The sequence below is a fragment of the Arachis hypogaea genome, chromosome 14, assembly GCF_003086295.3.
Source record: "Arachis hypogaea cultivar Tifrunner chromosome 14, arahy.Tifrunner.gnm2.J5K5, whole genome shotgun sequence".
Classification (NCBI taxonomy): Eukaryota; Viridiplantae; Streptophyta; class Magnoliopsida; order Fabales; family Fabaceae; genus Arachis; species Arachis hypogaea.
In genome coordinates, this window is record NC_092049.1 from 2,857,265 (window position 1) to 2,881,076 (window position 23,812).

The 23,812-nt window shown below is 31.9% G+C and overlaps 1 protein-coding gene across 2 annotated transcripts; it reads right to left on the bottom strand.

Moving 5' to 3' along the window:
* Nucleotides 1-3,108: 3,108 nt before the first annotated feature.
* LOC112740969 (DNA repair protein RAD50) lies at nt 3,109-17,430 on the bottom strand. Of its 2 annotated transcripts, XM_072213580.1 has the most exons (28): nt 17,148-17,411; nt 16,966-17,052; nt 16,651-16,818; nt 16,194-16,369; nt 15,746-15,840; nt 15,553-15,667; nt 14,901-15,129; nt 14,569-14,747; nt 14,314-14,484; nt 13,721-13,825; nt 13,544-13,651; nt 13,245-13,456; nt 13,051-13,143; nt 11,968-12,095; nt 9,459-9,573; nt 9,212-9,341; nt 8,876-9,085; nt 8,532-8,740; nt 7,934-8,135; nt 7,267-7,436; nt 6,863-7,187; nt 6,583-6,708; nt 6,449-6,501; nt 4,551-4,701; nt 4,393-4,455; nt 3,876-4,009; nt 3,657-3,785; nt 3,109-3,447 (listed from the first exon to the last, which is right to left on the bottom strand). In XM_072213580.1, the coding sequence occupies exons 5-28, from the start codon at nt 15,748-15,750 to the stop codon at nt 3,408-3,410; spliced, it is 3,402 nt and encodes a 1,133-aa protein (XP_072069681.1). In that variant the 5' UTR covers nt 15,751-15,840; nt 16,194-16,369; nt 16,651-16,818; nt 16,966-17,052; nt 17,148-17,411; the 3' UTR covers nt 3,109-3,407. The 2 variants fall into 2 exon arrangements, with proteins under 2 accessions (XP_072069681.1, XP_025645513.1); XM_025789728.3 differs by lacking the exon at nt 15,746-15,840 and having other exon boundaries at nt 17,148-17,430.
* Between the last annotated feature and the right edge of the window lie 6,382 nt (nt 17,431-23,812).

Below are 23,812 nucleotides of genomic sequence, written 5' to 3' on the forward strand. Positions count from 1 at the left end.
TCCAATGGTTAGTAGGTACTACTATGAAGCACTTGATAAATGCTTAGGTAATTTCATGAGGTTTTCTCTAACATATAACAAAGATTTGCCCTTTGGAGGAAAAGTGGTTGTACTAAGTGGAGACTTAAGACAAATTCTTCCTGTCATTTCACGAGGATCGAGACAAGATATCATTCATTCAACCGTGAATTCATCTTACCTTTGGAAGTTTTGTCAGGTGCTCAAACTAACAAAAAACATGAGACTCTCTATAGGGATAACTGTTTCAGATCAAGATGAGACAGAGCAATTTAGTGAGTGGTTATTGAAAGTTTGTGATGGTCTAATATGTGACAATATGAATGGTGAATCTGAGATATGTCTTCCAGGAGATATTGTTATTTCTTCTTCGGACCAGCCATTTGATGATTTAGTTCATTTTTCTTATCCAAATATTTTGGATAACATGTCCTCAAAGGATTTTTTCAAAGAAAGAACTATACTAGCTCCCACGCTGGACATCGTTAAAGAGGTCAACAACCATTTGATGGCTATCATTCCTGAAGGGAAAATTTATATCTTAGTTCAGATTCGATTTGTATGGATGAAGGGAATATGGAGAGTCAACTAGATCTCTATGGTCTTGAATTACTGAATAGCATAAATTGCTCTAGTTTGCCTCCACATAAATTAATACTCAAAGTTGGTGTTCTGATGATGTTACTGAGGAATATTGACCAATCTAGTGGTCTTTGTAATGGTACAATGCTAAAAGTTAGGAAGCTTGAAAATCATGTCATAGAATGTGAAGTCTTAACGGGTAACAATGTTGGTCATATTGCTTTGATTCCAACAATGAATATGGTACCAACAAATGAAACCGTCCTAGTTAGATTCTAACGAAGACAGTTTCCCATAATAGTATCATTTGCCATGACAATTAATAAGTCTCATGGACAAACTTTATCTCATATTGGATTGTACTTGCCCAAACCAGTTTTTACACATGGCCAACTATATGTGGCACTTTCAAGAGTTAAGAGTAAGAGAGGTTTAAAAGTTTTACTTATGAATCTTATAGAATTGTCTACAAATTCAATCATCAACGTTGTTTATAAAAAAGTCTTTGAAAAAATAAAATTCTAATATAAATATTTTAATTTTATTTTAAATTCTGTATCAATGTATAATTATTGTACTTAAAAAAAGTGTAAAATAATTATTACTCACTATTTTTAAGTTAAACTTTGATTTTGATAATAATTTTATAAATTTCTTAACATAATAATTATTTTGTATTTTTTTTTAATATCCAAACATATAAATTTTTTTATTTTTATAAATTTTTTCGTGCTGAGCACAAGTTCATACACTAGTTATCCCTTAAAGATACTGATCTCTATTTTTGTTTGAAGGAATAAATTAATTAAATTCATCTCTAAAAGATAAAGAACCTAATCATATTAGTCCTTATCATCTCTTTAGCTACGATGACTATCGCTAATTGATGCGGTTCTTCATTAACTGTCAACATGGCAGCCACTTAGTATTACCTTTCTAGTTTCTATTACCGACAAGATAAGAGTGTGTTTTGTTTGTATTTTTATTTTTTTTTTGTTTTTGTTTTTAATACTTTTTTGTTTTTTGAATTGTGAAGAAAAAAATGAAAACAGTAAAAATAATAAAATTTTATTTTCTATTTTTACTTCTTATTTTCACTTTTATCTTCACAAAATTTAGAAAATAAAAACAAAAAAATAAATACGTAAACCAAACGTACTCTAAATTTGTTAGATCAATTTAAATTAGTTTCTGAATAAATCCTAATGTTATTATCAATCACCGGCTCACAAAGTATACAAAAATCTATTAGTAATTGCATATAAACTTAAGGTATTTATGCATTTTGTTAAGTATTCTATCATGCCCCTTTTTTTTTTAAGAGTAAACTATTAAAATGGTATCCGAAAATTTAGATGGTCAAGGAAAAAAATTTCAAAAAACGCTAAGAATAAATAAGCACCCAAAAGAATTTAAAATGTGACAAAAAAATTAGATATTACATATATAAAATCAATTTTAGAAATCAAATTTTGATGTAATTTTTTACAATTATTATTGAAAAAATAAGATCTTTTCATCTTTAAATTTAGTAATTTTTTATCGAGTAATTTTTTTAAAAAAAATTTATTGTGAATGAACTTTTTTTAAATAAAAAATCTAAAGATCAAATTTTATTCCAAATTTTTTTGTGCACCTTTTTAAATATTTATTCAAATATTATCACAAAAATTTAAATCAAATAAATAAATTATTTACTAGATATAAAAAAAATTTATTACTTCTAAAAAATATAACATTTATTGGCTTTTTTGTTGTATTTTTAAACTATTCAAGGTATGATTTGTCAATACCGGTCTTTCAAAAATTTTCAGTGTGCGACTGACTTTCAAATGGTGAAAACTCAGGTACAGTCAACTTCACGTAAAGTTGATAATTGAAAGCCGTTAAATAATTTGATAGATTTGACTAAATTTTCATTTAACGGCTCTCAACTATCAACTTCATATGAAGTCGACTACATCTATATTTCCACCCTTTCAAATACCATTTTGATACCTTAATGTCGGGTGGCAATAAAAAATTCACCCTTTGACAAGATTATACCACTCAAATGTTGGCAACCCTCAACGGGACAAGAATTGTTAACCACAATAATAGGTTGAAGTCTAGAGAAGTGTTAGTTATAAGAGTTGAGTTGGTTACTAGAGCAAAACCAGCAAGGACAGCTGCAAGTTTATTACAGCTGTTATAACTAACTTGAGCATGAAAGGACTATTCTACCCTTTGGACTAGCTTACACAGCAAACTATCCTTCTCCATATGTATAAGCACAGATTAGTGCTAAACGAACCAATAATTCACATTACACATTTTTGAGCTTTCTCTCTGAAACTATTCTTATTACAAAGGTTTTGGGTTCAAAGGGAGTGCACTGCGCCTATCTAGTCCTTCCTAGCTTGCATAGAATTTCACAAGATATATGTGGTGCGCCAACCACCCCCCCCCCCCCCCAAAAAAAAAAAACCCAAAAAAGGTGCTAACCTAATACCAAACACATGTAGAACCTTCATGATCAATCATTTTCTTATATACAGGCCTGATTTCAAAATTCCAGCAATAATGAAAAGCTTATGAACAAAATTCAAATGTTATAGAAAGTAGTCAAAGATTAACAAAATTAGTATACAAATTTTAACCAACGAAGCGTGCTTAAATTACCACCCATCTAGAGCATCTTATAACTTGATCAAGTTACAGCATAAATGTATGAAGTCTTGGGGCTCCGGTTCTTCAGATCCTCATTTTCTCCGATGTGGTCAGACAAGAATTCTCGAAGGAGTAACTAACTAAATATAGTCTTCTCTTCAGTCAAATATCTCCTGGCATTCAATTATACTGTGCTGACTGAAAACGTAAGATAGAAAGCTGTTAATAAGCAGAGACAGTAGTAACATGGGGAAGTAATCTTGCACAAAAATCTTGTCATGTATAAATTTTCACCACTGATGGTAAAAAGATTTACATTAGTAGTGACAAGGTCATAAAAATTTCACCCGAAGGATCCACATATAATCAAATGAATTTGAAATAAATGCTGGTACGGCTATCCTTACAGATCATCTTTTGAGACTCGATAATATTTCTCTGCATGCTGGCGCTGACCAATCAGTTGAGCAAAACGCTCATCATGAGTAATTACGATTAGCTGAAAATTTTCCTGGCCTTTCCTGTCTTCCATGATCCTGCATGTTAAGAAGATAAAAGGCAGGAAAGTGAAAAAAAACTTGACAATAACTAACTGCTAGCCTGTGAACTAGGAGATCTATTCACACCTTAGGAGAGCAGCAGCCAGACTTTCAGCATTGGGGCCATCCAAATTTGTGGTTGGCTCGTCCAGTGCCAATATTCCACAATTGAGGCAAAAAGTTTCAGCTAACGCCAAGCGAATGATAAGAGATGCAAGGACCTGTAACCTCGAAATTTAGTCAAGCTTGTTTTTAAAAGATTATAATGTACGAATTAGGATCAACTGATACCAATGTCAATTTAAGCAAAGTTACACTGCTACTGTTGAATTATACTCACCTATCATAAAGATCTTTCGTGTTAAATTTTGTAAAAAAATGAACATCTATTCTAACAATTCATATTCATGGATGTTAAAAACTTCTATATTACTGTCAATTTGATCTATAAAAAAGTAATCAAATGATTTTAGATTGATATAAAATTTTATATTTATAATCTACAATATATAAGCTTCTAATCCAACAGTAGGCAATGTGATTTGATCTTAACTCTCTCAATATATATATATACACACTAAACCTCAACATAGTAATAACAGACCTTCTGGCCCGCACTACATCTTCCTCTCATTTCTAGCTCGGCATCACCAGTCTGCATGAGAACCTGTATGGAATGTGGAAGAAGCAATATTCTAGGAATCGATGAGAATATTACACAGCTTTTGAAGGGACCAGTGATTGAATACACAGATGACAAACCTTGTAACTGTAGGAACGGGTCCCAGCACCTTCAGAATCTGAATGAATACTAATGTAGTCTATATCCTGTCCTCTATAGGTTTGTTGCCACAATTCCCTTATAATTTTGTTGATTTCTTCCATTTTCATTGAGTGGAAGCGCATCAATGCTCTGAAATGGAACACAAGGAAAATTAAATGTTGATTAAAATATAAGGCACATATATCTAATTTTGTTGAGGGTTAAATATCAATATGATCACTTGACTACACCAATCAAGAGCAGAGAATAACGATTCTATGTCAGGCATGATAATCAGCTATTTAGCTTGCAATAAGAACAAACACTAAAAGTGAGTACACCAATCAAATGAACTCTGAAGAGAAATGCATTTCCTTGCTCTAACATAGTTGTACTTTCAGTTCTACTAGTTCTGATCTAAGATAGTTTGATATCGAGTCCCCCTAATTTAAGTTGGAACAATGTGATTCTCTGTTCAAATTGATGCAATTAAGTCCCCTATTAGCCAGATCAACACTGGTGCCTTTTAACTGATCTAGCCGTTTGATTGACTCTACCAAATTCAAAAATGTCATTTACAATGCTACACCAGCAAAGAAAAAGATATCATCTTTGATCAGGGAAAGGGACTTCATGGCAGCTTCAACTTGAATACTAAAGGCATGACATTTCCACAAATAAAACTTATGCCATCAAAGTCCGACGTTATTAGTGCTAACGGGACCTAAGGCCCTGTTTGGTTCATGTCTATGTCCACGAGAGACATGGACACGGTGGCACGTGTACACCGTTTGTTTGCTGAGACAAAATTTTAATGGACACAGTTACACAAAGATGCACATAAAAGACGTGTATTTAGTGTATCTCGTTCAAGATATGACACTAAGACAGAACCCATGAGACACATTTTTCCAATTCTATCCCTGATTACTTTTTAAAATTCCAATCTTGTCATTTATCCTAATCCTCATAACTCTCCTCTCCTCCTTTTGTCAGTTCCTTCAACCTTCCTCCCTCCCTTCTACCACTGCCTTCTCCTTCCACCATTGTCGCCGCCACCACTACCGGCGTTGCCACTGCCTCCTTCCTTTGTCCGCTTCTCTCTCTCTCTACCCCCCACCCCCTTCGCCGCTGCCGTCTCCCTCAATGTTGTGTCGTCGTGTCTCCGGCTGCCTCTCTTCCTCCTTTGCTCGCGCGTGCCGACGCCTCCCTCACCTTGCCTCCAGATATATATTCACCGCTGCCCTCTTCACTCGTCGTCCACTACGTCGCCCTCCGCAATCACCGTCGTCATGTTGCTGCTGCCCTCTTTGTTTGTCATCCACAGTTTCAGCAAACCCTTACCCTCCTTCTCAGATCTTCTTTTGTTAGATCTGTTTCTGTTTACTTTTTTTAATTATTCCAATTTTTTTTAATTTGAATTCTGTAACTGATATTTGAATTAGAGTTGTTAATTTTAATTATTTGAGATAAGATTGAAAATTAGAAATGATGATAGTGGTGGCAATGGAAATCAGAGGTGGTGGTGGTGGTGATGGGATTGAGGTTGTTTTAGTTTGGGAGCAAAAATTGACTTTTGAATTAAATAGATGTGTCTTGTCCATTATCACCAAACATGTTATAAAATTTGTGTATCTTTGTGTTCATGTGTCTCTGTGTTTGTGTCTATGTCTCTATTTTTTTTAGACAGTAACCAAACACAGCCTAAAGTGCAGTTCAGCAGTTCAGCTTTCAATCTCTCCAGGTCGGTAAGATAATCCATAGGATCTAACAAACAAAATATACAACATATACCTGAGAATGCATATAGCCTATAAAGAGGTTTCCATAGCCATGACTAGTACATACAAAATTGATGGATCCGGTAGTAACTTCTATTGAATTCTAAGAAACTCACTTATCAAGTGCATTGTAGTATCTGTCCAGGTCCTTGTTCGCCATTTCAGTTGTCTGTGATGAAGATTTAAACTGTTAGCCATTTCAGAAGAAGTCTTGAAGTAGAAAGTGTACAAGTATGACAGTAGATTACACCTTAAGCTGTATAAGTTGATCAAAGTATCGCTTATCTATGTCCTTGTATTGAGACTGCTTAAGATCAATCTTATTTTTGGAAATATTGCTTTGGTAAACAGACATTGTTCCATGGTACCTGTTTAACTGTCATCGAGACACCAGTTGACAACAAAAATTAACGAAGAAAAATGGTGTCAATTTAATATTAGTAGGTAGATGGTAAAATGTCCAATCACTGTGTGGCTAAACTATTAATGTATTGCATGCTTAGAGATATGATTCATAGATTTGAGAATACCTCTGAAAGAAGCGTCTCTCTCTCCTTTGATAATTTCTGTAGTTCACTTTCAATTGCGGACACACCACCAACCTTCAATATACTTTCTTCGAGTGTTTCAATTTCACGTCCTAGCTCATCTACTTCAGCCTTTGTTTTCCGGTAATTTAAGTGGTCCTCGATATTTCTTTTTATATTATCTTGATCTCGCAACAAATCTTTGCTTTTGTTAATATCAGCTAAAATTGCTTGCTTCCTAGCATCACAACTTTTAAGTTCAGACTCTGATAGAGATTTCTTTTCCTGCAGTTCCTTTAACCTGTCCCCTTTCTTTAAATCTGAGTACCTGGACAAACAAAAGTTGCGTTAAAGAAAAGTAGACTATAATAAACCTAGAAAAACACTTTCAAGCTGACAAAACTTACTCTCTAATTTTAGAAGTCATTTTAAAAAGTGATTCAGCTTCTTGCTGATAAATTCTCTTTTGTTCAACAAGGTACTGATAATCACGATTAAGTCTAACTTGCAGTTCATCATGGTCAGCAAGTAATTTATCTCTCTCCTTGGATAAGGGTCGAAGAGCTTCTGCTAAATGCTGCAAACAGATTGAGTGGAATGAGAGAGAGACAGATACTTCATTGTTTAAAAATGAATAACCAAAGGTAATCAATTATTAAGCCTTGACAAGAAAAATTAAAAAAAGGCTTCTGACTTTTGTTCCCCTGGAAATAAACCAAATAAAGCATACTGCAACAAATGATAAACTAAAACAACTCTATTAGTCATTATTCAGATTGGGTATTTTGAAAAAGAGAAACATTTCTTTTGATAAAAAGACATTTCTTTAGTGTAATTGAACACAAATCCAAGTATTCAACATGCACAATTGGATGAAAAATTCAATTAGCCAAAAAATAGTTAGAATAAAACTCAATAATCCATGTTATATGTAAGAGAATGAATCATTTTACTGAAATTCTTTTGTAAGTGTTTTGTGAGTGAAAGATACTCAAATATATGCACTAAAAGGGTCATTTACATGCCTATAACTTAAAACTAAGTATCCATCAATGTCATGGATAAGTAGACAACCTTTTCATCAAGATCAACATTGGTCTTTTCTTCAGTCAGACGTGCTAATTCTTCTTCTACCCTTTTAGCATCTTGCAATGTGTTAGCTGCTTTGACTTTCTCCTCCCTAAGAGTGTGCCACCTAATTTGAATACTTGATAGATCATTCTCTGCATATCTCTGTTCTTCCCTCAGCTTCTCCAATTCAGCATGTAAATTGTCCCTATTAACCAAAATATGCATGGATATTGTTGTGATAGGAAACTGAGAAAGAGGATATGAAAGAAAGACTGAATATTTTATTGGATAAATAATGAATTTCATTAAGATAGGGAGAAGGATTATGCAAAAAAAAGAAAGACAACGAATATATATTGATATTAGTATAATATGATGTGATGTGGTATCTTACAAGATGAACACCTATGCCTATTTATAATAATAGGAAAATCCCAAATCCTATCTAATAAGGAAACAATCATAGAATAAATAGAAAACATAAAACTAATCCCAGAGATATTATATGACAGAAATACCATAAGATATAACTTAGTTAATAGGTTTAGACAACAAAATTGACCATGTTTGTAAAAAGTAGTAATTAACTTAAATCATTTACTTTGTTCCCTGCAATGATTTAAGCTCCAATTGAATTTCTTCCATAGTCCTCACTCCTTGTCCCCGAAAATCAAGCTTATATTCTAAATCCTCTACTTGCTTCTGCAAAGCAATAGTTTCTTGAAAATGCCGGTCAGCGTTTTCAATATGTTGCATCAATGCTTTGGCCACATCTCTGTCACTCTGTATTTGTGCTAAAACACCTAACATCTGAAACAAAATTTCGGAAGTTATAATGTTAAATAAGATAGAACAAGTTAACAACACAGATAACACTAAATGAAACATTAAAACTAAACCAGAATCTTACGCAAGAAACTATTCCAAATTAATTAAGATAGTTACATCATCCAGTTCCTGAGATTTGCAATCCAGCTCCTCATTAATTTGCTGAAGTTTACTTTCAGCATCAGGGATTGTCTCCTCGTTAAGTTTGACATATTCTTCATAAACTACACGAAGGATGTCCAACTGCTGATAGTTAGAGTCTGCAATTGCAGACTCCTCAGCAAGAGCTTTAATAACTTTAGCTGAATTAGCAACCCTTGATCTTTGCTGTCATTATTTTAAAATGAAATATAAACAGAGAAAAAGAAGCAGTGAAATCAAAACCATATGAAGTGCCTGGTCAAAGCCAATAGATAAACTAGTACATTACAATAGGCTGTGAACTTTACAAACCTTCTTCACAAACTCGTCTTCTTCTTCTGCAGAGAAGGCGCGGTCACAGCAAGGGCAAGCATGCTTAGTTCTGGCTTCCTTTGCAAAATGATCAAGTGAGTTTTGGATACCTTCATTACCTTTATACTTGCTGCAGGAAATAACCAGATAAATTATCAGTACGTTTGGAGCAGTCAAAACAGTGACAACACAAACAGTTCAATGCTGTCAAAAAGAAGACTGTGTAAGTGGTTTGACGTAAAATAACCTTATTGTGAAATCTCTCTTCTCCTTAAAAGACTCTAACATTTTGGGATAAGAATCAACACAAGACCACTGAGGATCCAAAGACTGAAGCTCGGTTTCAATACGTCTCTTTTTTGCTGCATGAAAATATTTTTAATGTAAGGGTGCATAACATTGTATTCAGTAATTCTGCATGCTGGAAGTAACGAACAAACTAGAAAATTGAAGGAGTAGAAACATAAAGAAATGCAAATATAAGCTGTTTCCAATATCAGTAATATAAAAGCCATAAAAATGCAAAATTACAAAATGCCAATTTCATTCTCTTGCATGTTCTTATCATATAAAAAAATTATAAATGATATTCAGAATCATGTGGTTCAGTGCTTTTAAATTAAAAATACCAATTTCATTCTCTTACATTCGATTATCATGTAAAAAAATTATAAATGATATTCAGAATCATGTGGCTCAGACGCTCAGTGCTTTTAAATTATGGCGTGGCAGTTTTTGGGATAACCACCATCCTAAGCATGTGGCGCTGCGGAAATGGCATAGGGTAAATGGCCGCATTGGCAGTGGCACTATGGCGGTCCGATACAAGTATGGCATAAATGGTGGGGGTTTTGAAATTTTATTTAAACTGAGGGTCTTTTGGTTATTTTGATGACAACCCTAACATTTATAAAAAAAACCTCCTCTGGCTCTCGTATTCTGCTTCTTGCCCTCTCAATCTATCATTCACCCCCCCTCTCTGATGCTTGAGGAAGACTGAAGACGTTGTGACTTGTGATGCCAACAGCATCACCGCTGTTCTACGGAGGAAGACCACGACAACGAAGCAACAGAGCCACACAATATTGAGGATGATGGCATCATGACCCACAGAGGAAGACAATGACGTTGAACATTGTTCGTGAATCTACTTCTCTAAGCTGCTTCATTTATTTCTTTATATTTTGAACCCTTAAGTTTTTGCTTTTCCATTCTAATCCCTTTTTTCTATTCTCACCCCTTAATTTTTTTATTTTCTATTCTAAACCCTCAACTTGCTTCTACTGCTGCTTAGTTTATTATTAATATTAATGGCATTATTTATGTCAAATTGATATTAGTTTTAATCTTTAATATTGATTGTTATAATATGGATAAATAGTTTCATATTATTATTAACAAAGTATTAGTAGCTAGTGGTTTAGATATAATTCCCTTCTATCTTTTAGTACTTTTATTTATATTTTGTAGATTATTTCAGTATCTATCTGTATACAATTTTTATATATTTTTTAATGTATCTGCCATTTCCACCCTTTGCCACACCATCCGCTATAACCTCAGGGCGGTGTTTTACTCTTCTGCCATGAGCCACCATCCACCACCAAAAACTAGATGTGGCTTTCACACCCCTGCTGAACCAATATACAAATTCCTTACTATTTTATAATGCAACAGAGGCAAAGGAATGTAGAGACCACAACAGTAAACTTAAAATAATAATCATTTCTAATTTCTGTTAAAATATCAACCAGATAAACATATACTACCTACTAAACATTTTTAGAATAACGGATGCAGAACTCAACACTGATTTCACATCCTCACTTAAAATGTCATGAAATCATCTTTCCCAAAAACTTGTGTTTCTAGTAGAAGCACATGAATATTTTTGTATCTATACTACAATGGGCTCATTTATTAATGCTTTTGGTAAGATAAAAAGCAAAATTAAGAAAAAGCAGAAATTTGCTGTGTTTGGATGCAGACACAAATGTGCTTTTTTTTTAAATCAAAAGTAATCAAGTTGTTTGGATGTAATAAATGTAAGTTTTTTTCCTTTATTAAAGAACAATCAGGGGCATAAATATTCACTTTTGGAGAAATACTTTTAGATTGAAAGTCATACATTGTACTACAAAAATTAAAAAATGCATACTTATTTTAATTAATAAAATTAAAAAATTAACAAAAATAATTAATACAATATATAATTAATAATATAAAAATAACCTAAGGAATGAAACTATATTTATATTTAAACAAAATAACAAGGATAGCAAATTAGAGTTTACTATGTGTACTAACTTTGGTTACATAAAAAACATTATTTACCTTTTACTAAACCAACTACATGACAGAAATATAGTTTTTATTATTTAAGATTCTAATAAAAATTTTACATATTTATTGTATTATCGTAAATAATATTTAAGATAAAAAAATGAAAATGTGCAATATTAGAAAAGTAAAATAACAACCAATGAGTATTATTGATTTTCTAGGAAGAGTTTTTTCTCTTCTACTGCTTCTACTTTTTGGGAGAAGCTGCTTCCTATATGCTTGTTAAAAAAAAGCAGAAACGCTACTTATTTTTAGCTTATGTTTTTTTTTTTAAATCACAAATAAACCCAAAAAAGGTTATATAAAAATATGTAACTGATTTTCCTATAAAAGAAATTTATTTCAAGGAAAAAAGTTATAATAATGGAGCTAATGTTAATCTATAGTTTATTGGAATGATAGATAGCACTTACATTCCAAATCCTTCTTGTGTTTCTGCAGATTATTTTTAATTTCCGTTTCTTTTGTCTCCAACTTGGTAACTTCCATTTTGACCGCATTGCAACTTGCATTTTGATTATCATATTCACTACCAAGAGTCCTGCACCACAAAATGAATGAATCAAAGGGTATTCAGGATGTACTTAATTGAAGGTTTCGTTTTTTTTTTCTTTTGTGCAGAATGAAATACAACAAAATCATGTGAAACCATAAAATAACAACAAAGACAACTATGGCACTCAGTAGAATATTAGCTTTACTTTATTCTGTTTTTTTTTTAACACAGCAACATCATTACCCCTCCCCCCCCCCCGGCGGGGCCTTTTTGCATTCTGTTCTACTATCAATGTATCAGAAGAAAAAAAATGAAAAATCATATAATAGCTGGCCAATTTGCCTTTCAAAAAACAAAGGAACAAAAGAAAAAATGTAATCAGAAGTAGTGTACACTAACCACGGTTCCCTCTTTCTCTGGTTCGTACATTTTTTCTCTCTCTTCCCTGGTGCCCCTTTTTATACACCTTATCAGTGATATAAACCTCTCTTCTTCCAATTTTTTTTCCGTTCAGTTCACTATGTCTACTTCCAGACAAGCCCCTGATTCTATATTTAGATGGTTTATTTCATCATTTGTTAGTCTAAAGACATGATGAGACAACAGCTTGGTTTTTCTTTTAAGTTTCTAGTTTTTATGTTCTCTGTGTTATGTTTTATGGCCTCTTATGACTTGAACTTGATCTTATGTTTATTTGTTAAATTTGCTACTATATTTGCTGCATCAATTGGATGTCTTATGACTAGAAAATTGCTTATATAGACTAGATTTTATAGTTTATTATATTTGCAATTTTTCTGCATGTTTGTTTGTACATATATATGTATTTTTTAGGTAATCTGCCGTTTCCCGCAACGCCATCCGCAATAAATTTATGGCAGATTTTTGGCTTACCGTCATGAGCCGCCATCCGCAATAAAAAACTACAGGTTTCCAACACTGAAATTTTGCAAATATATATAAGAAAAACACAACAAAAAAAAGGGTTTCCCCAATCAACCTTAATGCTTGAGAAACTTCCTTCATCAGATCCTTATCAGCAGGGACCCTCCCTTTTAGCACCATTTTTATTTTATCCTTTTGGTCATCTACTCTGTAAAGAATACACAGAAGATTACCAACTTCATAATATACAGTTATGAAAACAGAAAGCCAATAATAAGGAAAATTAAATGATACAAAAAATTGATTTACATCTTTCTATGTTTCTTCTTGTGATTCTCCAACTCTGCTTTCTTAAAAGATAGCTTCACTCTGTCCTCTGAATCAGCAACCATGATATCCTTCTCCCGATTGACAGCCTTAATCTTTTGTTCAATACTATATACCTCACTTTGCTTTTGACGTATATTTACTTCAAATTCTCTTTCAGCTAGTTGGTTTGTCTTCCTCTCGACATCTATTCGCTGCAAGCATCACTTCATAAAACTTGCTGGTGTCTAAAATTAAGGTTATGTGCAACTGAACAACATCAAACAACAGGCTAAACTCACCAAATTTCTTTCTCTTTCATCAATGTGAGAAATGTTTACATTGGAAATTTGAAGTTCGAGTGAATCACGCTCATTTTCTTTTTCCTCAATGCGTCTAACAATGCCATTCTGCATATATAACAAAATCTTAATATCATAAAACGAGTTGGCATCTGACCATGCATTTAAATGTCAAACCTTGATCTCTGATTTAGCTTTTTTTTGAGCCTCGGTATTTTTCCATCGGTCATTGGCATTCATGTAGCAGTCCCATGCCATCTTGAGTTTATTATCATTTGCTTTCTGCACAAAAGAATCCAAAAATATAAAATAAGATACTCAATTCACCATAATTTAGAAGCTCCAGGAATATTTTAGAATATCTGATGTTACTGACATATTCAACATTGATGATGTTTTGTAAGTGTTGAAATATTGAAAATGATTTAGAAGTTTTGTCAATCAAGAGAAGCACATCAAACAAAACATCAATTCATTAGTGAATAACTGAACAGACAGAATAAAGTACAAAAAACTAGGATAACATATCCTGCTAACAAAAGCACCAAGGAAAAATACGCATGTCATGCACATAAGCATGCCATTCTCTCTGTACATCCAGCAAAGAAATCCGTTATAATAGTCGCTAGCCAAGTATGACAATGAAGCCCACAAGATCAATTAACTAACCAGCATCAATTATTCTCTAAAATTCTGTCATTTCTATCAAATCATTATCATAAGTACATAAAAGCAAAGATGTAATTAGAGATGGAGGACAGAAAACACACCTTTTTATCTTGGAGGTCCTTCTCAAGATCTAAAGCCCTTGATTTTACACGATTGGTCAGGTTGGTAGCAACCTCATCAGTGAAGGGTGACTCTGGAAGAGGCCCTAAATTATGCTTCGCAAAAAGATTTTTAATACACAAATCACGTTCATTCTTCAAAGACATGTGAGCCTGTAGTTCAAAGTAGAGAAAATTACAATAATGTTCCACACAACTGGATAGCTGTATAAACACAACTTTACATCAATTATTTACTTCAGCTTCAGTTTGAAGCTTGCTGATCTCCCAGATGGAATCATTGATAGTCTGCTTAAGGAAAGAACTTTTAGTGTCAATGTCATTCAAGTCTCTCTCCAATTTGCTTATTTTTGTTTGTAAAAATCCAATCCTTTCTTCAAACTTTGTCTTCCATTCCATCAACTCTTCATCAGTGTCTAATCAATGTAAGAACCAGAAGTATAAAAAAACTTACTGTGAAGTAAACTAGTGGGCGATAGGTAAACAAGCACATAGAAATATAGAATGAAACTAAAACTAGATGAAAACTAAAAGAGAAATGGTAACACATATACAACAATGGTCAGCACCTTCATTATCCTCGGTAAGAGCTGCATATTGTTTCTGTTGTTCCCTAAACAGAGTGCTTCGTTGAGCAGTTTTAGTTGAGATTTGGTCCTGCAGCTTTCGCAAATCTTTCAGTGTTTTCTCTGCATGATGTATTTTATCATCCACATCTTTAATGCTTCCTTCCAACTCCTGTAACTGACATTTTAGAGATTCTGTTTTCTCCTGGTCTTGGGCAATGCTTTCACGAAGCTGTAAGAAGATAAAAGAAAATAGTTATAATCAGATTTTTTTTTCTTTTACTTTTTTGGGAAAAACTGTGGTCTATTTTATATTTATAGTAGTCAAAATGGCAGAACTTCTCTACATTTCTGTTTGAAGACACATGGAAAAGAAGACAACAGCACTGCCTGGAGAGATGAATGCCCTCCAAAAAATAATATGTCGTCGCAGCAACTAAGCAGCACATGAATGCAAGAACTCAGAAGAATTCAAATTGTTTTTTGTGTCTTACATTTATGATCCAAAAAAGTAGGGAGAATAATGCAGTTTATGTCCAAGATCATCAGGAAAAAATTAAAAAAATAAAATAAAATAAAATAAAAAAAGAAAAAGGGAAGACAATTTGCAAATTTTCATCTGCAGAGATGTCAAATTTTAGAAAAGGAAAGTGACCTTATAGGCTGCATCTTTCAATGTTTGAAGATTCTCAAGCTTAAGCTTGAAAGTCTTTATCTCTTGTGCTTGTTCCTTGTGAAGTTTCTTTATAACCTCCAGTGCCTTTGTATATCTGCTCAGTAATATTAATATGTTATCAACTCTAAGTCACAAACACTAGCATTTGCTTGAATTGCTTTATGTAAAGTACCGCATCAGTTTTTGCAAACTCAACCTAACATGGCTCAATAAGGAATGTGTGCGTGTGTGTTTTTTGTCCTTTTTTTTGTGGTCAAGCAGAGCACTCTGCACAGGTAATGGAGTATTATCAGCTATGTGATTTAAACCATAGATGATTGAAAGTTGCTTCATACTTATGATAGTAAGATTCTTCTGAAGCAATTTTACAATGTAGTGACAGCTGATTTCATGTACTACCTACTTGAGCAAGATGGAAGACAACTTGAATTTCATAATGATGAGAAATTTGGTAATTTGGATGGGCAGAATGCATTGACCAAACACAATATGTAAAAGACAAGTTAAACGAATTATACAAAGCTCACAAAAGTTGAAAATCCAAAGTAGATCTGTGATGTGTAACCCTTTTCATACAAAAGATTAATAAAAGAGGAATTGTATAGTAACACAAATGATACCGAGTTGCAGAAAAGATGTCGTCAAACTTTTTCTTCAATGTGGAAGGATCCTGCAGTGGCCAATTCGCTTCATCTTGATGAACAAATATAACATTTTCTAAAATGGCCTTAGAAACACCCATGAGCGCAGGAATTTCCTTATCCATGTCTGCACATCTATAGCTAAGGCAAACTTTCTGACAAAGCAAACCAAGTAAGTCAAGTTAATACGACAAGCAAAAAAAAAGACAATTTGGCAATCACAACTCACAAGCCAGAAGCAAACCCTAGATTCAAACTATATTACGTTAACAAAGTAAACCAAAACACTTAGTCTCTCATTCATTGGATTAAACAAACACTTTCATTACTCTTTCCAATTTCCTATACTAATTATAAAAGCAACATATTGCCTTTGTATTGTTTCCGCATCTCAACATCTTGTGGTTGAAGTTGAAGAGTAAAGTTGACAATGTACCTCCCCATTATGAGGATTAATAGTTTGAAGTACACTCTCAATTGCCTTGTATTCCATCTTCGACGCCTTTTGTGTGAGCTGAAAGGACCTTATGCAAACCACGTCTTTTCCCGCTGCTGTCTTAAATCGGAGCTTAATCTGGCCCTTCGTTTCAGTTTCACCAGCAACCTTCCAAAACAAGTTCCAAAATACTAATCAATTAGTAGTAGCCATAGCAGTATCCTTATGTTTTGTAAAATATAACATGAGTGAACTTAACATGATCCTAAATCCCTAAAGTGATAAGTATACTACAACAAGTCTTAAGAGAGGAACCTTGGGGTCATGAATGAAGCTGTGACCAGACCTTGCATTAGGAGGCAACTCGCCGGTGCAAGAAAGCTTCAAGCACTCGATGATTGTCTGCATAAACCGAATGAAAATGGCGTATTATTGTGAGGAGTTAGGGTTATGAAAAAGAAGAAGAGAAGAGAAAAGGGAGGGAATGAAAATCGTACGGTTTTTCCAGCACCGTTGGGGCCAACGATTAGGGTTAAGGGTCTGAAGAAGGTGATGACATTCTTGTTCTCTGGGTCGAAGCTCCGAATGCCTTTGATGAGCATCTTATCAACGGTACTCATGTTTTCTTCCTTTCTTTGTGGGTGCTGTGTGTTAAGTGAAAGTAACAAAGTAAGACGAAGAGAGGGGGGAAATGGCGGGAGAGGAGTTCCCCCAAGTGATGATGATGACTGAGAAGAAATGAATTTGTGTGTGCTGCTCCCGTCACTCAAAACAAAAGCAAAGTAATAAGTAATAGGTAGCATTTGACGGAGATTAAGAGATAGAATCAGTATTTTATTTGGTATAAAATGTGATATAGAAATTAAAACAAAAATGAAATTCTAATTTAATTTGTACAAAGGTAAAATTGAAATTAATTAATTAAATAAGAGTATTTTAGGTATAAAATGTTATTAAAATTTTCGTCTCCATTTTTAAAAATTTTAGTCAAATGTTTCCCTACTTTTTGGAAGTACTGAAATACTGAAATTTTAGAGATGGAGACAGAAATTTTAGTACCAGTCTCTGAACTAACAAATATGATACTGAGTATCACTCTCACAATCTCTATCTCAGTACCTCAAAACAAACGCTACTAAGGTTCGGAAAGCGGTAGGACTTCGAACCGTTCTCGCAACGAATCCATAGGTTCAATCATTTCATGGACTGATTTTTTGGCGAGTGAATACTACACCCGACTCCTGACAATTATCTCGAAAAGACTATGACACTCTCAAAAAAAATACTCAATTCGGTCTTTAGTCTTTTTTTTTGGACTGATTAGTCCTTATACAAAAAAATAATATTGACTTTTTTTTAGCATAGAAGCTTTATTGTCTTTTTGAGGGTTTAGGGTTTAGGGTTTGTAAATATTTTAGATTTATTTAAAACGCAAGAATAAAAGTATAATAATCTAAAAGCTTTTAATTAAATAAATGAATAATTTTTTGTAGTTTAGGAAGAGAAAAAAAATCGATAGACTAGGATTTACGTTTTAGACTTTAGGTTTTAGGATTTATGATTTAAGATATATGATTTAGGCTGCAAATGTTAATTATGTGGGGTTTAGTAATTAGTTGTGTTAGGATTATTGTTTAGGGTTTAAATTCAAGGATTTATAGTTTATTAGTTAAGTTTTATGGTGAGGGTTTAGTGTTTAGGGGGTTTGGTTTAGGATATAGGGTAGAAGGTTGGGGAATATAGAAAGGTTTAGTGTTTAGAGTTAGGACTTGTGCGTAAGAATTTATAATTTACTGTTTAAAATTTATGGTTTAGTGGTTTAGATTTAAAATTTACGGTGGATGTAATTGGTTTTTGAAATAATATAAAATGAATCAAATTATTATAAATTTAAACATTTTGAATTTAAAACTTAAATAGATATAAGTTAAATGAATGATATATTTTAATTTGATAACAACAAACTTTTACTCATCTTAAAAGTTTTTGAATCGGAAAATTTTAAATAACTTTAGTGATTTTATTTTTATATTTTTAATTTAAATATTTTATTTTTTGATAAATACATGCAGTGAAATAAGAAATTCAAACCTAAAAAATTATTGTGTGAGAGATATTTATATTTTGTCTATTTTCAAAATATTTAGAAGTTGAATGAAAATTTGGATCCAAATATTTTGAGACTAATTTGGTGTGATTTTATCCAGTTTTGGGTCGGGTAAGGATCTAAAAGAATAAACCGGTTAATATTTAGGGTCGGATTCGAGTCAAGACGAACTCGGCTTCGCCCGACTCATGTGCATCCTAGGAGAATTTAAAAAGGTATATATGTTTTAAATTAATTCTAATATTATGTTATATTAATTATAAGTTTATTATTCTGTTTTTGATCATATTTGTTGAATTAGGAAATAGATCAAAGAAGAATGAAATTAGGATTTATGGATAAATTTAAGTTCAAATGTGGATATCAACTTTTCGATAACAAGTATGTTTTTTCTTCTTTATAAATAAGTACATCATAATTTGTTGACATAAATTTTATCAAGATCCGAATTTCACTTGATCTAGACCCAATTTTAGTAAACTCAAAAGTAATGTAATTTCGTCAAATTTAAGGTCGAATAAGAATATTAGAAATAGATCCAATTATTATTTAAAGTCGGATCTAGATCAAAATACCCGACTTGACTTGCCCTATGTGCACTACTAATTTTTCATAGGATATATAGTTTGGGTATATTTTTTATTAGATATATAATTGAGTAAAAATATGGGTGGATTGAAAGAGTACAGAGTAATTGGGCGATCATTTTGAAATAATTTGAAAAAATTTTGATAAAAATGAGAGACCCGTTGGAGGTGTCTCCTTCACTCCACAAGGGTAGTAATTCTTCTAGAGGCAGAGTCATTATTATTCTTATTATTGTTATCATTTTTCTTCTTCTTTAGGCCCATATTGATTTTTTGGGTCCATTACATTGTTACCATATCCTATGAATCACGGAATATTCAGACCAAACGAACTAACGAAACCCAAATTTCATGTACCAAAAAAGTAGTAGCTAATTATACATTTTTGCTTTACACCACCGACTAAGGACCAATATTTGGACCTCAATTCTGAAAGTTACCCAAATGGTTCCAATCCCTCTAAAATGAAATGTTGATAGTCCAACTATGCGATACTCCATCATTTTTTAGACAACTTTTTGAGTAGAAATGGTGACCCTTTTGGTCTTACCTTGTAGATATATCATAAGAATATTTTCAAATGTACCGTCATATCAGTGTATCAGTAATTTTTAACCGCTAATCTTAATTATATATATTATATATATTTTTTATAATTAAGATCAACAGTTAAAAATTACTGAAACACCGATATAATAGTATACTTAAAATTTTTCCTATATTATATTAGCATAACATAGTTATTAGCTAATTGTTTGGTAGTTTCATGTACTTAAAAGTTAAATGTCTTTTTATAATTGTCAAGCATTATTGTCAATTTTAAAATTATAAGACGATTTTTTAAATTATTTCTATAATTTATTCCTACTTTAAATTATTTATTAACAATTTTATATTGTCAAATTCAACATCACCTCCTCATAGTACTAAAAAAATATATATTAATTGAGTTAGACCATTTTTTTTTTTTTTTTTACTTTGCTTGGGCTGGAAATTAATTCCTGACATCACTGGATCTGTTTGTGACCATGACATGATATTATTCGTGGCTAGCCCGAGCTTGCTGCACAGAGGAGTTGCCCAGCGTCTTTTTTATTGGCCTCGTCGGAGCCTGTTGTAAAAAGAAGTTTGTCATGGTCATCATCGTTGGCTTTGTTGGAGTTCGCTGTATAGAGGAGCTCGCCGCGCCATGCAGAGGATGTCATCCATAACAACAAAGTAGTTTAATTTATGGCTATGGATTATGGAGTCTATTCAAACTTTAAAGTAACCGCGGTCAGAGAAGGCACATAACTAGTGCTACATTTAATTTAGAGAGTGGGTCGGGTGGTTCTTGGAGTCGAATTTGGGTTGTTGGGCATAGTCCAAGTCCAAAATAAAATAAAATAAAATAATGGCTAATATACTTTCATATTGGGTCTTTAGTCAGACTTAATCCCTTTTTTTATGTAAATTTAGGACTTAATAAATCTTAAAACCACATGCATTGGGCAAATTATATCGGATTTGGATCTTTTAAAGTTTGAATTTCAGTTTAGAGAATAAAGTGTGATCTTCTATCTTGAATAGTTTCTTTTTCATATTTATTCTTGATTCCACCTATGAAATAAATGGTGAGAGATCACACTTTACTCTCTAAAGTGAAATTCCAATTTTAGAGGATCCAAATCTCATAGGGAGTAACTTACCCTTTATTAAAGTGGGTTTAGTAAAATTTATCTATATAATACTATATCAATAAAAATAACTATCTTTTATATTAACTGCGTGAATAATTATTAAAAAGAACATTACATGACTAGTAGGACATCAAAATTAAATTATATATATTATTCGTCGTTGTCACCTGTAATGGACCATAAAATATATGGCTAAACACTTCCAAGAACACTTATTTTATTTTAGTATATGTTATATGATTATTGGAAATTAGTCAAGAAAATTGGACATATATTAGGAGCACCGTGTAGCCTTGCGAAGGTGGAATTAGATAGTCACAGTAGCGATATTACCATTTGGACGCAGTTATGAAGTATAGAGATATATATAGTCTCAGCAACGTCTATGTTCTCAATCTAACCACAACATTAATATTTTCATTAATTTTTAGAATAAAATTTCTCTTCGGTCCCTAACTATTTACGAAATTAACCTGGCGCCTCTTCACTATTGAAAATTAACAACGCAGTCTTTATCCATTCTCTCCGGTTAAGAAGGTCCTTTCGGTCACACGAAGAGAATGGATAAGGACCATGTTGTTATTTTCTAATGGTGAGAGGACCGGGAGGGATTTTACTTAAAATTGAAAAATAAATAAAAAAAAGTATTGTTTTAAGTTTTGCATCTAATGCATTCTGCCATATTTTACATGTGAACGGAGAGCAAACAACGTTATTAGAGCAAACAACGTTAAACTTAATAGATAGTACAAAATCATTAACAACGAGACTTAACACAAAAGTGATAATTATTTGGGTTGATTAAGCATTATTATGTCTTGGATTTAGGATTTTAAGAACGACATGTATGTTCTATATTGTTTAACCTAAAAAAAATATGTTAGTTCAAGATTATTATTCCATACACCTTTTTCTAAAAAAATTAAACTGCTTTTCTTATTAGTGGAATTAAATTCATCAACCATAATTTCAATAGTAGAGTTACACGTAGAGACTAAATATTCTTTTTAGATTTTTAAAAGTGATATTTGTTTCATTCAAATGTTCGTGATATGACAAATTAATTTTAATTTAATTTTACGTATTTTAATTTTTTTTATTTAGTTACTAATTTGAATTTTATGTCAGAGGATTTAGAGTTTTCTTTATTTAACCTAAAGTTGAGTGAGTTTTTTCGATTTAATTTCCAAACTAGTGAACAAATTATATTGAGGTATTTCTTTTTTGTTGCATTAAGAAATTGAATACAAAGAGAATCAGTTGATTTTTTATTCAATTTCTTCAAATTTCAATCGATTGGAATATATTATCAATCGATTGAATTCAGAAAAAAATAATTTAAAACGCTTTCCAATCGATTGAATTAGAATTCACATACACAATCAATCGATTGAATTTGGCAAATCCATATTATTTTGGTGAATTCAATCGATTGTTTTGGTGAGACCTCAGTTGTTTTCAAGCATTCAATCGATTGAAATACAAAAATCTACTTTTTATTCATCGTTCAATCGATGGGGTCATATAACCAATCGATTGATTTATGCGAAAATCATGCTGCTTTGCAATTTTCAAACGATTGTTTTGTGATAAACTGTAATCCAATCGATTGAGTTATAATTCAATCGATTGTTTTGAAATTCCAATCGATTGGTTTTCAAAGAAACACGATTTTATTGTTGATCATGAACGTCACGGATCAAATATAAACTTTTAATCCATTGGAATGGCTAAGAGGTTTATTATGATTAATGGAAGATCTAATTCGTTATTGTTTTTGTTTTTTATTATTAATAAACATAATAGATGATTGATAAAATAATAATTTATAAAATAAAAAACTGTTTTTATAATTAAATAAAATATATAGGATTAATTTGTAATTAAAATTAGTTAAAGAACTATGTAGCAGTTGTTAAAAAGACTTTAAAAACATATTTTATTATGGAACTATTTAATAGTTCAAACGTTTTGGACCATCGGCATAAGATTTGAATGTATCTAAGAGCAAGAATAAATACTAACTAAAAGGATAGTTTAAAAATTTTATTGTGTTCCAATAATAAAAGGCTGTGGAAGATGCAGAATGAGTTAATGCTCTTTCTTATAATTTGATCCTTGATAATGTCTCATTAGATTGATTGACCTTAATTATTACTATATAATGAATTAGTTTCAAATATTTTTAAAATTATCATGTAAATTTAATTGAAACTGAAAAAAAAGTCCTACTTACAAAATTTTTAAAAATAAGTATTTTAAATAGTAATATAATTAACAAGTTAAAAAAACTGGCTATTTGAAGATTTTGAAAGAAAAAAAAGCCAAGAGTCTAATATATTAAATGTAAAACATAAAAAATTATTAGTTAGTGTTAGATTAATTTATTTAATATTTTTTAAAAACGAAAACAGCAAACACAAAATTTATGAAAATGCATGCATGGTTATTAAAGGTTCATCATCTTATCTTCTTAGTTATATTCATATGCTTCTATTTCACATGCATTAACACATGACATACATAATAATGTGCATATAATAAACATAAGCAGAGGGAGAATTTTTTTTAATAATTAGTGATCACAACTAATTCTTTTTTTTTTTTCGGTTAATGTGACTGCAACTAATTTAATTATAGAAGGACATATGAAATAAAATATGAAAATATAAATATAAAAAAGGAACATGGAAAAGAAATTAACATAGCTCTGCTACAACTTATACGTCTAGCATTTGTTTTGAGAAAAAAAATAATTTATCATTTAATTTCTTTGCTGGTTGGTTGGT

Coding starts and splice junctions, on each gene's coding strand:
- LOC112740969 (XM_025789728.3), bottom strand. CDS start 17,270: ATGAGTACCGTTGATAAGATGCTCATCAAAGGCATTCGGAGCTTCGAC. Junction 16,819..16,965: donor GCTTCATTCATGACCCCAAG/GTTCCTCTCTTA, acceptor TTGTTTTGGAAG/GTTGCTGGTGAAACTGAAAC. Junction 13,826..14,313: donor AGGACCTCCAAGATAAAAAG/GTGTGTTTTCTG, acceptor TCTTTTGTGCAG/AAAGCAAATGATAATAAACT.